The sequence below is a fragment of the Chiloscyllium punctatum genome, chromosome 16 (genome assembly GCF_047496795.1).
Source record: "Chiloscyllium punctatum isolate Juve2018m chromosome 16, sChiPun1.3, whole genome shotgun sequence".
Classification (NCBI taxonomy): Eukaryota; Metazoa; Chordata; class Chondrichthyes; order Orectolobiformes; family Hemiscylliidae; genus Chiloscyllium; species Chiloscyllium punctatum.
Window position 1 is genome coordinate 33,197,756 of NC_092754.1, and position 14,506 is coordinate 33,212,261.

Genomic DNA, 14,506 nt, shown 5'->3' on the forward strand with positions numbered 1-14,506 from the left:
TTATTAAGCTGGGCAGGGTTCAGAGAAAAAAAAACACACAATCAGGATGTTACCAGGAATGGAGGGTTTCAGTTGTAAAAGTAAGCTGGATATGCTGGGACCTTTTTTGTTGGAGCATAGGAGGTTGAGGGGTGATCTCATTGAAGTCTATAAAATCATGATGGACATAGATACGGTGAATAGCAAAAGTCTTTTCCCTCGGGTGGAGTGTTCAAAAATTTGGGAGGGGTGGGGCATATTTTTAAGGGGTGAGGAAAAACGTTTTTGAAAGGGGTCTTGAGGGCTAACTTATTTTTTTTTAAATCAGTGGTTAACATGTGAAACGAACGTCCAGTGAAACTCGTGGATGAGGGTACAGTTACAACGTTTCAAAGACATTTGGATAAGCACAAGAAGAGGAAAGATTTGGAAGGTTATGGGCCAAATGCAGGCAGGTGGGATGAGTTTAGTTTGAGAACATATTCAGCGTGGACTAGTTGGACTGAAAGGTCTGCTTCCATGCTGTATGACTCTGCACCAGCTCCTGGGGAGAAATTTTACCTATAGGTTGGGTTACACAGTGGCTCAGCGGTTAGCACTGCTGCCTCTCAGCACCAGGGACTCTGGTTCGATTCCCGCCTCAGGCCACTGTATGGAGTTTGCACATTCTCCCTGTGTATGTGTGGGTTTCCTCTGGGTGCTCCAGTTTCCTCCCACAGTCCAAAGCTTTGCAGGTCAGGTGAATTGGCCATGCTAAATTGCCCACAGTTAGGTGCATTAGTCAGGGGTAAATGTTGGCCAATAGGGTAAGGCAATGAGTCTGAGTGGGTTACTCTTCAGAGGGTTGGTCTGGACTTGTTGGGCCAAATGGCCTGTTTCCACACTGGATGGATTCTAATCAAGGTTAGATAGGGAAGCTCGAGGTATTGCCCCTTGGATAAAGATGACTAATGTAATAAAGATATACGGAACCATGACAGGTTTAGATAATGAATACTAAAAAAAAGTGTTCTCGTTAGCTGATAGCACAAGGAATATGTATTTGAGGACTGACCATGGAATTTGGGGATGGGAAAAATGGCTGGAAGGAGGAACTTAATTTTTTTTTAAATTAGCACTTGATAATAAATTGACAAAATCATTACTTATGAGAATATCACAAAAATGACATTAAGGATTTTTAACAGAAATTGAAAGATCAGTTGAGGGAAATAAATTTGCAGAGCACTGTGGAAAAAGCAGTGGACTGAGACTAATTGGATTGTCCCACAGAGTTGGCATAGACTCAATGGATTGGATAGTCTCCCTCTGTGTCATAATGACTCCAAAATGGTCACAGCAAGATAAAAGCTGAAAATAACTTAGAGATAGAAAGCTACAATCATCGATTACACAGTACGTTAAAGGCTGAAATCAATAATGGTTTCTAACGCAGGAAATTAAGGGACATGAGAAGCAATTGGAAAAGTGAAGTTCAGAGAGCAATAAGCCATGATTGTATTAAATACCAGATCACTGTCGATGAGTTATTTGTTCTATTCTTGCTTGAATTTATTATGTCTTACCTGGGTGCCCCCTGTATGCACTAGGTGAATTATCTAATATTACAATGCTGGAGAGGTCACTGTGAATCGCTGCAAGGTCTTTCACATAGCTGCCCAATTCAAGTGTGCAGTGCTGTGGAAACAGAACAGTAAAAGCACAAAACTCCATTAAACATAAACTAAACAAAAATCCTCAACACACATCTACAATTCTGTCTACCACAACTACCCTGCCTTTTCTCTCTATTCTGCTCATGAAGACATTGCAGGCTATGCTTGGCTAGGCACCATTTTGAACCTCACTTAAGTGAGCATCATTAATTCTAGCTAACTATCTTGTCATTGGAGTATTAAAGAACCATAACCCTGGTCCAACAATCAAATGAGCAAAGACATATGGGTGGGCATAAGAGGTTAGGTTAATTTTTCTCCTTTAACCCCGAGGCACTTACATCTACAGTCTTGCTTTTCTGTTAAGCCTCAGTTCAACTAAATCATGCAGACTCTAACTGAAACCAGGCAGCTCTGGAGGTGGGATAGTTACGGAAAAGGAGAAGTGGTGGAATATTAGAAAGAATTCCACAACCTGAAACTACAAGGGTTTGGAGGGAGAAGAGGGGATGAGAAAGGAGGGAGAAAAACGGAGAACACACCTCCTCCATAGTCAGTCGCGCTCCCTTTGCATCACAGGCAAAGTATCTACCATCTTGCTCATTGCTTTCCATTATCTTACAACAGCTGTTACATTTGTCCAAGTTGGAATTATTGTTGTGATTTTTAACAGTACAAACAAAACCTAAATGCTTACTTGAATTTGACTTTTTTTGTGTCTCAATGCAAATTTCAAAATAAACAGGGCAATAAACTTTGTTGAAAGAAATATATACAAGGACAAGTGAACCCCAGTCAGTGTAAAAGCAGAATATGCAGGGCTGGTGTGAAGAGAGACAGCAAGCAAGCGAGCAAGCAAACATACAAACAAAAAAGAAAGAGCTAGAGCACAAAAATGACAGGTCATACAAGAGGGTGAGAGAAAACACACGACAGCGGAGAAAAGAGAAATTATATCAAACTTCACTCACAAGACAACGTTTCAGACATCTCATTACATTCTGCGCTGGTTATGGAGGATCTGCTGTTCCGTACCTGTCTGTAGTATCGTCGATTTAATATTTTCTTGTTGTTGTCTAATTTGTCTGCTACAGCTGCACCATAGATCTCCATACTAGCGGTGAAAATCACCAACTCATACCACTGGCTGGCCTGGCAAAAGTATACAGCCACAGCTCCTTACTACCATGAAATAATACATAATTCTTTTATCATTATAAATAAAGCCTCATTTATTTCATGGAAGGAAAAGAAAACAAATTTTAGTAATAAGTTTAAATTTCCCCAAGGTCCTCATAATGTACAGCTGCATTGCTTCCATGGTTGCAAGAAACAACTAATACATAAAAATGTCCCAGTGCAAATGTAAATCGTGCACTATGGGAAAAACAGTGATGCACTTTACTTTAGATCAGCTGTTACAGTATACATGTGTACATTCTACTGCCGCAAACTCAGACCAGATTATAATCTTATACACATTCACTGAAAACAATTAGGATTACAAAGCATCTTGATCATAGTAAAATAAGCATAAAAGAGTTTGACTCAGTTGGTTTAACTGTAAATATACTTTAAGTACAAACTGAAGAGTCACACCAAATGATTTCTGCTTTTGAGAAGGTAAAAATGCATAATAATTGCACTGCAAAAGACTAATTAAAAAAAAACATACACTGGTGTCCTACTGCTCAATGAACTAATCCTCCAGCCCTTCATTGCTGAATTTGGACTGATTAGAGTTCATTCAATGCAGTCACACTTAACAATTACTGCATGGCTAAAAACTTAAACTTTTGTACTCATTTTGAAGTTTTCTTAGAACCAAATCCCTGCGTGGATGCATGCACCCATGGACGAATACCCCTGTATTCTCTTCCTCTTGTGCATTTTTGTTTTAAAGTGAATTGGGATTTCAAAATTCACTGCCTTTTTCAACTGACTTACCACTTCAAGAAAGAAGTCCACGTGAGGCCTTTTATGTACAAAAAATCTGATTGGATGCCTGTCAACAAGTACCTGAAGAGAAGAAGAATGTCAACCCTTAAATAACTATCCAACCTTAAACATGCAACACATAAATCAATATTCAGCAAAACATCTGAAGTTTAAAACCAAAACCAAATTTGGGCCTATTAATGCAGCATTTCAAAGACAACTCTAATGAACCTTGCGATAAATTAAGAGAAAGTACCAGAAACTTCTTATTGTCACCTCAAATCAATACAACTTTTAACAAATTTGTTGACCATCAGTACTTCAAACTCATTCATTGTGCAGAAAAGAACCTTTAAAAGAAATTTTACACTACATCCCTCAGAGACATCTAGAATGGTTCCTCATCAGCTGTTTTTTTTGTAGTACCTCCCCATGTAGTCCAGCAGCTTGGCTGAACTTTTATTCATCAAGTTATGCTAGCAGCATCACTGGCAATAACCTTTCTGCCCATTCCTAACAAATTTATGTACAGGTCATGGGGTGGAAGCAATATTGTTGGACTCGCAATCCAGAAACACTGACCAATATTCTGAGGTCATGGGTTTGAATCCTACATCAGATAGCAAAATGTGCATCCAAACAAAATGGCAGCCATGTAACCATAGCTCCTTTAGGGAAGCAATACCGCTGTCTTCACCTGGTCTGGCCTACAATTGACTCAATACAACAATATGGTTAACTATGAACAGCCTGAGTAAACAAACACATGCACACACACCACCCAAAAGGCACAGAGTTGAATTTTCATGCATGTAGTACTAATTACAGCCACCTCAACTGTTTCTGTACCATCAGGCCACACACCCAACATATACTTGTGGAGCGGTAATTATCTTCAGCTAAATAGGCCAAAGCCTAGTCTTTGAACCCCTCCACAAATTCTTTATCCCTGTCATTAGCATCCAGCCTTTGCCCTTCTTGAAGCTGCAGTGCAAATCCAACCATCCCATATCAAGTCAAACTTAATTTGTTAACCCAAAAACTGAACCTTGGTCCGTAACAAAGCAAACATTTTCATTCATTTGATTCTGGCCACATCCACACCCCATACCATCTAATCTCATCCAGCACTACACTGTTTCCACCAACACCACAAGTGACTCTACATTCAGTCTCCAATGCCCCACACTCCAGAATCCCCTCACTGAATCTTTCTGCTTGTATCTCCATCTCCAATTTTGAATTTATAAAACATCTTTGGACAGACCTCAAGCTCTCCATTAGATTTTTCTATTTTAAATATAGGATGCAAATATAATTTTTGCAGGTGTGCAGGTGTGTGCCACTTGTACAAGCTTTACGGTTCAAACATCACACATTTCAAAGTACAAAGTCTATATTGCTACTGCTGAGCATTTATCACAGTCTGGAAAAATGTGTGTATGCCCACCATAACTCATCATCCAAATCCAAAACTATGGGACAATTCCTCCTGGTACAACATCATTTGACTCATTGTTCTTTTCCCATGACAAAAAAAGTTACATTTTACTGTTTACAGAATGAAAATAGGAAACATTTGTTGGAAGTTAACACTTAAACCAAGATCATTGTTGAGCACTAACTTCCTGTTGTACAGCCACATAATGGATCTGCAGACCATACAGCCATACAAACTATAAGCAAAAGCAGGCCATTTGAATGCTTAAGCCTGCTTTGCCATTCAATCAGATCATGGCTAATCTGTTAAATGTGTTGATTTCCACATTTCCATCAGTGCTTGGGAGATCCTCGTTGGACAATAACACCGCATTATCCGCTTCAGCCTGAAAAATATTCAATATCCTGTCACTTCTAGACAGAGTATTCCAAAGTCTCACAACCCTCAGAAAAGAGTTCTCGTTTCCACAGCCCACAAAGGTTAAAGTGCCTCTTAATTCTAGACTTATTCACAAGAGGCGACATATGGACCTCGTCAAGACAATTCAGGGTCTTATCCACTATGAAACTCCAGTGGAAACAAGCCCAGTCTATACAATCTAACATCAAGGCAAGACACTATTCCAGCTATATATTCTCTGAACTAACTTCTATATATGTCCTTCCTTAAATACGACGCCTAATAGTGTACACAGTATTTCAGATCTGGCCTCACCCCTACCCTGTACAGTTGAACCACATGTTCAACTTCCATCATAAAAAAAGGATTGTATGCCACTTGTTTCCTTAATTACTTGCTGTACTTACAAGCTAACATTTAAACTGTCAACACTATTACACCCAAATCTCTTTGCAACGTGGCATTTTGCAGCCTATTTAAGTAATACTGTTTTCTTTATTCTGCCTGCCGCAGACAGCAACTTCAAATTTTCTCATATGATACTGCACCAGATGATTTTTGCCTACTCATTCAACTATCCACATGTTTGCAACCTCATATCCTGTTCACAACATGCTTATCTTTGCAGGTGACACAAACTTACCTTCCACACCTTCACTCCCCTTATCCAAGTCATCGATATAAACTGTAAAACGCTGAGGCCCCAACAGAGCTAGTCCAGTAGTAACCATTTAACTACTGTCATAAATAGCCATCTGATTCACCAGTGTGCTATGGGAAGGAGATCTGCTCTCCTTAATGGCCTTGTCTACATGTGACTCCAAACCTAAAGCAATGTGACTCAACTGCCTGCTGAAATTACCCAGCGATCACTCAATTCTGAGGTAATTACAGATGGGCAATAAAGGATGACATTGTCAGGGATGATCGTGTCATGAATGAGTAACAACAAAAATAGGGACACTACTTTGGTACTCTACCTTGTAACAACCTGACAATCAGAAAAAAAGACTTATTTATACATACTGTTTTCTGCAAGGCACTTAATCTATCTATAATATGCCATCCCTTACATCACAAGATCCTGCTTCATACAATCACCTTTTGTGTGAGATCTTGTCAAATATCTTCGGCAAATCCAAGTATTATACACCTATGGGCTTCCTTTTATTCACAGGACATGCTATTCTTTCAAAGAATGCCAAGAAGCTGGTTACACACAATTTCCCTATCACAAAACCATGCTGACTCTTACCGGTTACCTTGAGATATTCTAAGTATCCATTTACAATTCTCCTGATCATCAATTCTAACAAATGCCTCCCTCCTTTCTCGAATATTAGAGGTGTATTTCCTGCTTCCCAGAACGATGGAAGCTTTCCAAAATTAGTGAATTTTGCAAAATTAATGTCAATACATCTAGCGACCTCGTTAGCCACTGCTTTTAAAACCCTAAAATGAAACCCATCAGGACCGAGGAACTTGACAGCCCACAGGTCCATCACTTTGCTTGACACTGCTTCCCTCGTGATTGCAACTTCACTCAGTTGCCCTCGCCATTCCACGCCCTAATTTATAATTATTATTGGAATACCTATTTTTATATTCTCTACAGGAGACAAAAGCAAAATATTTGTTCATTTCGTCTGCCATTTCCTTATTTACTTTTTACTCCTCATTCAACACTCATCTTTTTTTAAAAACACTGCAGAAACTCTTGCTGTGTTTTATATACCGCACTAGCTTCCTCTCATACTCGAAATCATTCACTATTGTTTTTTAATGCTCTGTCCAATCATCCAATAGCCAGTCACCTTTGCAAGATTACACACTTTTCCCTCAACTCTCTAATTGCCTATTGATACAGTAGGAATACAATTTTTCTAATATTCCAAAATACCCCTCAAGTGCCTGCCACTGCCTCTGAATTGATCTAGCTGTCCAGGCAAAAGTGAGGACTGCAGATGCTTGAGGTCAGAGTCAAGATTAGAGTGGTGCTGGAAAAGCACAGCATGTCAGGCAGCATCCGAGGGGCAGGAAAATCAACGTTTCGGGCAAAGGCCCTTCCTGATGACTCCGATCTCCTACTCCTCTACCCCCAACTCCCCCCGCCAGTCTAGTTTCCCAGTTCACTCCAGCTAGCTCAGCTTCCATGCCCATATAGATGCCCTTACCTAACTGCTGCTCCTGTATCACAAGCTTTCTTCTTTCTTTGTCCTGTATTGCATTACTGGTAGGGAGGCTGCAACCATTTCCACTAGCAACTATCATCCCCTACTATCTTCATCTTCTATAAACTGCTTCTATATCCTAGTTCTCCTGAACAAAGGTAATTTCTAATTACTGCTCTAATGTCATCTTTGATTATCCTTCCTCTCATTCAACCCTCACTTGGTTTCCTACTCTTCTTGAGTGTTATATACTCAATACTCAGAACCCAATCCTTGTCATCTTGCAGAGACACCTCCATAAATGACTTGCAAATCATATCTACTTACATCTACATGTTAAGCGATTGTGATTACTCCCTGATCTCAGTAACCTACAAAATTCTAATAGGACTAGACAAACAAGCACAGAAAGGATATTCCCAATAACCAGGGAGTCCAGAAACAGGGGTCACAGTATAAGGATATGAGATAGGCCATTTAGACAGAGATGAGGAGAAATGTCTTCACCAAGAGAGTGGTGGTTTCCTCCCACAGTCCAGAGATGTGCAGGTTATGTCGATTGGCTGGAAAGAGGTCATTTAGCCTTTAGTTTCTGGCCAAGCTCTCCGCAAGAACATTTAATTAGCGCCATTTCAAATCTCCTTAGAATTATAGTATCCTTACAATGCAACCAGAGGCCCATTGAGTCTGCACCGACCCTCCAAGCAGTACCCTACTCAGATCCATTCCATCCACGTATTCACCATAGCTAATCCATCTAGCCTACACATTGTCAATATACTCACAGCTATAACTGACTTTTGAAGATGCTGTGTGCATGTTATTTGTTCCTCCTCCCCAGGCTGCAGTCCATTCCCTTCACCGCTCCACAGCCCCAGAGAGATCCAAGTCCCAAATTCTCATCTTACAACAAAACCAGAGGCTACACCCAAAATATCACTTCATGTTACCACGCCTGAAACACAGCTTAGCAAAATCCCAACAAATCTGGAATAGTCACTTGACATGGCTGACAGGAACAGCAATGCTGTTTGTGTGAAATGAAACCACAAGGGTGGTGAAAGAGGAACTAATGCTGTTTTTAAAGATTAGAATTGCAGTTTTTATTTTATTATGTCACCATGTTCTTCCTTCGCACATTGAATCACTTCATTTCACTCAGCACAGGAAAAACATTTTAAATATCATGCAGTCACATGACTAAATCATTCGGAGAACATGGAGTTGTGCTGCTTATATAACAGCTTCAATGGACGATATGACAGAGCAGCAAAACTGGGCCATTTGGCTCAGCAAGTCTACTCCACCATTCAATCATGTCTGATACTTTTCTCAACTTCATTCTCCTGCCTTCTCCCCACCATCCTCGATCCCTTTACCAATCAAGAACCTGTCTATCTCAGTCTGAAAAACACTCAGTGTCAGTGAGGGTCTCCACAGCCCTCCACCACAACGAGCTCCACAGATTCACCACCCTCTGGCTCAAGAAATTTCTCCTCATCTCGGTTCCAAAGAGTTTCCCCTTCACTCAGGCTGTGCCTACTAGTGGAAACAAGTACTCCACGCCCACTTTATCCAGGCCTCTTAGTATTCTGCACATTTCAACAAAGACTCTCCCACCTCCCCCAACTACCTTATCCTTACTAAACTTCATTGAGTACAGATGCAGAGTCCTCAACTGCTACTCGTATGACAAGCTCTTCATTTCTAAGATCATTCTAGTAAACCTCCTCTGGACCCTCTCTAATACCAGCAACCCTTCATTAGACACATCACCTAAATCATTGACAATGTTAGGGTGGTTTCATAATTATAATATCCTAATGAAAACCAAATCAAGGCCAAAATAGGCAAACAGCTGAATAGCATCAGATCTACTCTTAAATGGGTACGTACACATCACAAAGACCTCAAACAAGACAACTATATATTATGAGCCGGCTAGGGAGCAGCAACTTTTCTATTAAAAGCAGACAAAAAATTATTGAAAGAGTCAGGGGAATGACTAAGAGAATACAGCCACAATGTTCCATTGTTTTGAACAAATAACAGTACTTGTCAAGTTAGAACAGTGATACAACCACCAATAAATATAGGGAATTTTAGTTCCGTGAATAAATTTGGAATTAAAATTTATTCAAAGAAATATAGTGACCATGAAACAATGTAAAAACACTGCTGGTGTCACTGATGTCCTTTTAGAAAAGGAAATCTGACACTTCTATCTGGCTGACAGTGACTACAGTTCACATCACTGTAGCCAATATTAAATTGTCCTCTAAAACGGCCCAGCAAACCACTCAGTCCAACTGCCAGAGAGGCACACATCACACAAATAAATAAAACTCTCGTTTGAACTGATATACTGTGACCAAATAAATGCAATCAAGTCAGATACCTTGGATTTCTCAGCAACTCTTACAACTAACACTTCTGGCCCCAAAGTAAAAGGACACAATGAGTCATTATATCTCACTAAACTTCACAAGGGATTTTTATTCTTCACTTTTGTCTCAAAAGTCCCTCTCTAGAGCTGTTATCATTGACTTATACACTTAATGGTAAGGTCCTAGGGAGCGTTCATGAACAAAGAGACCTTGGAGTGCAAGGTTATAGCCCCTTGAAAGTAGAGTCGCAGGTAGATAGGATAATGAAGGCGGCGTTTGGTATGCTTTCCTTTATTGGTCAGAGCATTGAGTATAGGAGTTGGGAGGACATGTTGTGGCTATACAGGACATTGGTTAGGTCACTTTTGGAATATTGCATGCAATTCTGGTCTCCTTCCTATCAGAAGGATGTAGTGAAACTTGAAAGGGTTCAGAAAAGATTTACAAGCATGTTGCCAGGGTTGGAGGATTTGAGCTATAGGGAGAGGCTGGACAGGTTGGGGCTGTTTTCCCTGGAGCGTTGAAGGCTGAGGGGTGACCTCCTAGAGGTTTATAAAATAATGACGGGCATGGATTGGATAAATAAACAAAGTCTTTTCCCTGGGGTGGGGGAGTCCAGAACTAGAGGGCATAGGTTTAGGGTGAGAGGGGAAAGATATAAAAGTGACCTAAGGGGCAACTTTTTCACGCAGAGGGTGGTGCTTGTAAGGAATGAGCTGCCAGAGGCTGGTACAATTACAACATTTAAAAGGCATCTGGATGGGTTTATGAATAGGAAGGATTTAGAGGGATTTGGGCCAAGTGCTGGCAAATGGGACTAGATTAGGTTGGGATATCTGGTCAGCATGGACCAGATGGACAGAAGGGTCTGTTTCCGTGCTGTACATCGCTATGACTGACACATGGAAGTTGCTGTTCTGGTCAATCCTTTACTGGGTTCACAATACTGCACTCAAGTATGTATTCACAGGCACAGCCCCAGTTTTTTTGCCAACAGGTAACTTCAAGCTGAAATCTTCCTTACCTGGGTATTTCCTGAGTTCGAACTTGCTCAGTTGCATCAAGTAGTTGTTGTTTGAACCTCTCCTCACTCACCTTACTGGAAGCATTAATGCTCACATGCTTCTTCCAAGCCCCTCACAATTTCCCCAAAACTGAGCCCATTTTCTCAACTTCCCACACTTAGCTGCTTATCACTTCCTAGAGCTTCTTCCTGTGACTGTCAATATCAGAGACACTCAAGTAGTCTTGACTCCTTCTGTTCAAGGTAGTTAAAAAATCCTAACATGGCATCTGCCCTGGTCTCAGTCTCTTCCATTATCTGTTTCACCAAGCTATTCCCCACGGCAGCTTGATCTGATATGTGCTTTGAGCTCTTCAGTGAACCCTGCCCTGTTCTGAGTGACCAAGTAAAACCTCACACATTATGTCCAAACCTTATCATAGAGCAGAAGTGAATGTTCCAGTCGAACCACTCTGGAATTGAATGTGCTGTATGACATTTTACCAGAGGCCTCCCCTGGTACAACTGGGCATGCACGGAATGGATTTAATTACAACATGAACAACAGATTATAAGAACTGTGGCAGAGGTTTATTCTTAAAAAACTTGTTGCATCTGTTTCAAATCAGAACTCAAAAGGCTAAGATAATCGTGTCCAGGCTCCTTCACTGTCTCACCTTTAGCATGAAGTCTGGTGGTGTGCCCGGCCTCACTGCTGGTTTTAACATGCCATCATGATGAGAGTGGATTAATGTTTCATCTAAATCTAAAACTAGGATTTTTCTTTTCATTTGATCTGCAAAGATAGAGAGAGCAGGAAAGAGTAAGGTTTTCAGTAATAGAAGTCATGCTAAGGTTTGAGCGGGCATCAAATGCAGCTGCATGGCGTTCCTCTGACCAATAAAAAAACATCAAATCCAAGAGCAATAAACATGCCTGAGCTTCAAAGCAATCAAAATTCAACAAGTCAGATTCCAAGACAATGCCTGTAGGGATCAATCCCGATCCAGCAACATCCAAGCATTTCTGGAAACGCTGTGGCATTGCCTTATGTTTGTACTACAGTATCATCTTGTACTCCTAATTTATTTTTGTTCCACTATAAACTTTATCAATTCACAGAAATATTTCCCCTTTCAACTGTCCATTCCACTTTCCAAACTGAAAACAGCCAACATTTACAGCAGCCAAGCATATCTTGGCTAAGTCGTAGAGAGCATAAATACTACAGCTCCAAACCATAGGATTTCATCAAAAACCAAATTTCAAGGGACATCAAAAGGAATCAAAGTGAGAGTTAAAACTAACTGTACAACCAGCCATCCAACTCCTTAAACCCCAAAACAAAACTTTTTGCGTGCCAGACTAAATTTAATTGGGCCCTCTCTTCCAAGGGGGCGAGCATTTTCCTTAATTGACAGAGACTTTAATTTGTAATACAAAACCGTTTCCACTACAGCAATATTCAATTTTTAATTCCTGATAAACAGGACCCAAAATAATAATTGTCAGCTAATCTCCAAAGTAAAAAGTTGTTATTTTTAAAACTGGAGCCAGGGAAAAGCAACCATAAAAGATTTTAAAGTTAAAGATGAAAAATCAGGTTTGAAAAAGGTTAACAAAGTGGAACATGCTGAAATTAAAATGAGAAGATGGGAAAATCGGAGCGGGGGGGGGGGGGGGGAAGAAAAGGGACAAACATCCAAATTGAAAACATTCTTTGTGTGGCTGACTTTTACAGGATTTGTTTAGTGAGAGATCTGGAGATTCTTCAACTGGAAAATCATTTCTGCTGATTGCAGCCTAAAGGATTAGCAAATCAAAAGCGCATTGTTATAGCTCACTTAAAAATAAAATCATAGTTGAAATCCTTCTAGCACTCACAGGACTCGAGAGGATAACAGACTAAATTGGTACTATGATTGAAAATTCTGGATGTAAGTTTGCTCGCTGAGCTGGAAGGTTCATTTTCAAAAGTTTCTTCACCATACCAGGTATCATCAGTGAGCCTCCAGTGAAAGCACTGGTGTTAGTGACCCACTTTTTAGTTATGTGTTTAGGTTTCCTTGGGTTTGTGATGTCAATTCCTGTGATGTCATTTCCTGTTCTTTTTCTCAGAGGGTGGGAAATGGGATCCAAGTCAACGTGTTTGTTGTTAGAGCTCTGGTTGGAATACCTTGCTTCTACAAATTCTCATATGTATCTCTGTTTGGCTTGTCCTAGGATGGATGTGTTGTCCCAGTCGAAATGGTATCCTTACATACAGATGAAGGAGGACACTAGTGAGAGTGGGTCATGTCTTTTTGTGGCTAGTTGACGTTCATGTATCCTGGTGGCTAGTTTCTGCCTGTTTGTCTAACATAGTGTTTGGTACAGTTCTTGCAAGAATTTTGTAAATGACATTAGTTTTGCTTGTTGTCTGCATGGGGTCTTTCAAGTTCATTAGCTGCTGTTTTAGTGTGTTGGTGGGTTTGAGGGCTACCATGATACCACGAGTCTGGCAGTCATTTCAGAGACATCTTTGATGTAGGGGAGAGTGGCTAGGGCTTCTGGACGTGTTTCTTGATGTAACAGCCCTGTTCACATCAATCAACATCAACCTGGCCAAACAAACACTTGACTACACTATTAGAAGAACCAAAGACACATACAATAAACACCACCAACTTCATCAGCAAGGACAATATTGTTACGTTAGTGCACCTGTGCCTTACCACCCACTTCACTTTCATTAACAAAACTGACAAATCAATGGAACACACATGGGATCTCTGATATCAGGGTTCTTAGCAGAGGCAGTAATGCAGAGACTCTTTGTCATCACTAAACGAAACAAATTAAAGAAAACCTTCAAGACCATCAATAATATCCATATTGGCATAAAATTCACTAAAGAGCAGGAAAACAACAAACTGCCATTCCTAGATGTCACAGTAGAGCTAACAGCCACTAGGGAACGTCAAACCAGCATCTACAGGAAAACAACACATACGGGTCAAAAACTGAACTACAGAACCAATCATCCCAACATCCACATTAGAACATTATTTCCACAAGCCACCATTGAAGCACAGAGGAACTATGAAGAGCAGAGGAAAGTCACCTATACAGCATATTCGAAAAGAACAGGTACCCAATGAACACAGTACGCTGATTTCTCAGCAACAAAGCCGAACAGGCAGATAAAACGTGTCCAGAAACCCTAGCCACTCTCCTCTACATCAAAGACAACTAGCCACAAAAAGACGACCCACTCTCACTAATATCTTGACATACAGATGAGGAAGGACACCACTTCAACTGGGACAACACATCCATCCTAGGACAAGCCAAACAGAGATGTGCACGAGAATTCCTAGAAGCATGGCATTCTAACTGGAACCCCACGAACAAACACATTGACTTGGACCCCATTTACCACCCTCTGAGAAATAGAACAGGAAATGACAACACCACTGGAACTGAAATCACCAACCCAAGGAAACCTAAACACAAACAGAAAGCAGGTCACTAACACAAGTGCTCCACCAGAG

General features: G+C 40.5%; 1 protein-coding gene across 1 annotated transcript in view; it reads right to left on the bottom strand.

Annotated features, from left to right (window-relative positions):
* LOC140487143 (CTD nuclear envelope phosphatase 1-like) overlaps nt 1-14,506 on the bottom strand; it is a 55,418-nt gene that overhangs the window by 16,624 nt on the left and 24,288 nt on the right. The window contains exons 3-6 of the mRNA XM_072586705.1: nt 11,651-11,769; nt 3,582-3,653; nt 2,670-2,786; nt 1,545-1,656 (exon numbers count right to left, since the gene is read on the bottom strand). Of these exons, the coding sequence (XP_072442806.1) occupies nt 1,545-1,656; nt 2,670-2,786; nt 3,582-3,653; nt 11,651-11,769 (420 nt within the window). The remainder of the gene's footprint in view (nt 1-1,544; nt 1,657-2,669; nt 2,787-3,581; nt 3,654-11,650; nt 11,770-14,506) is intronic.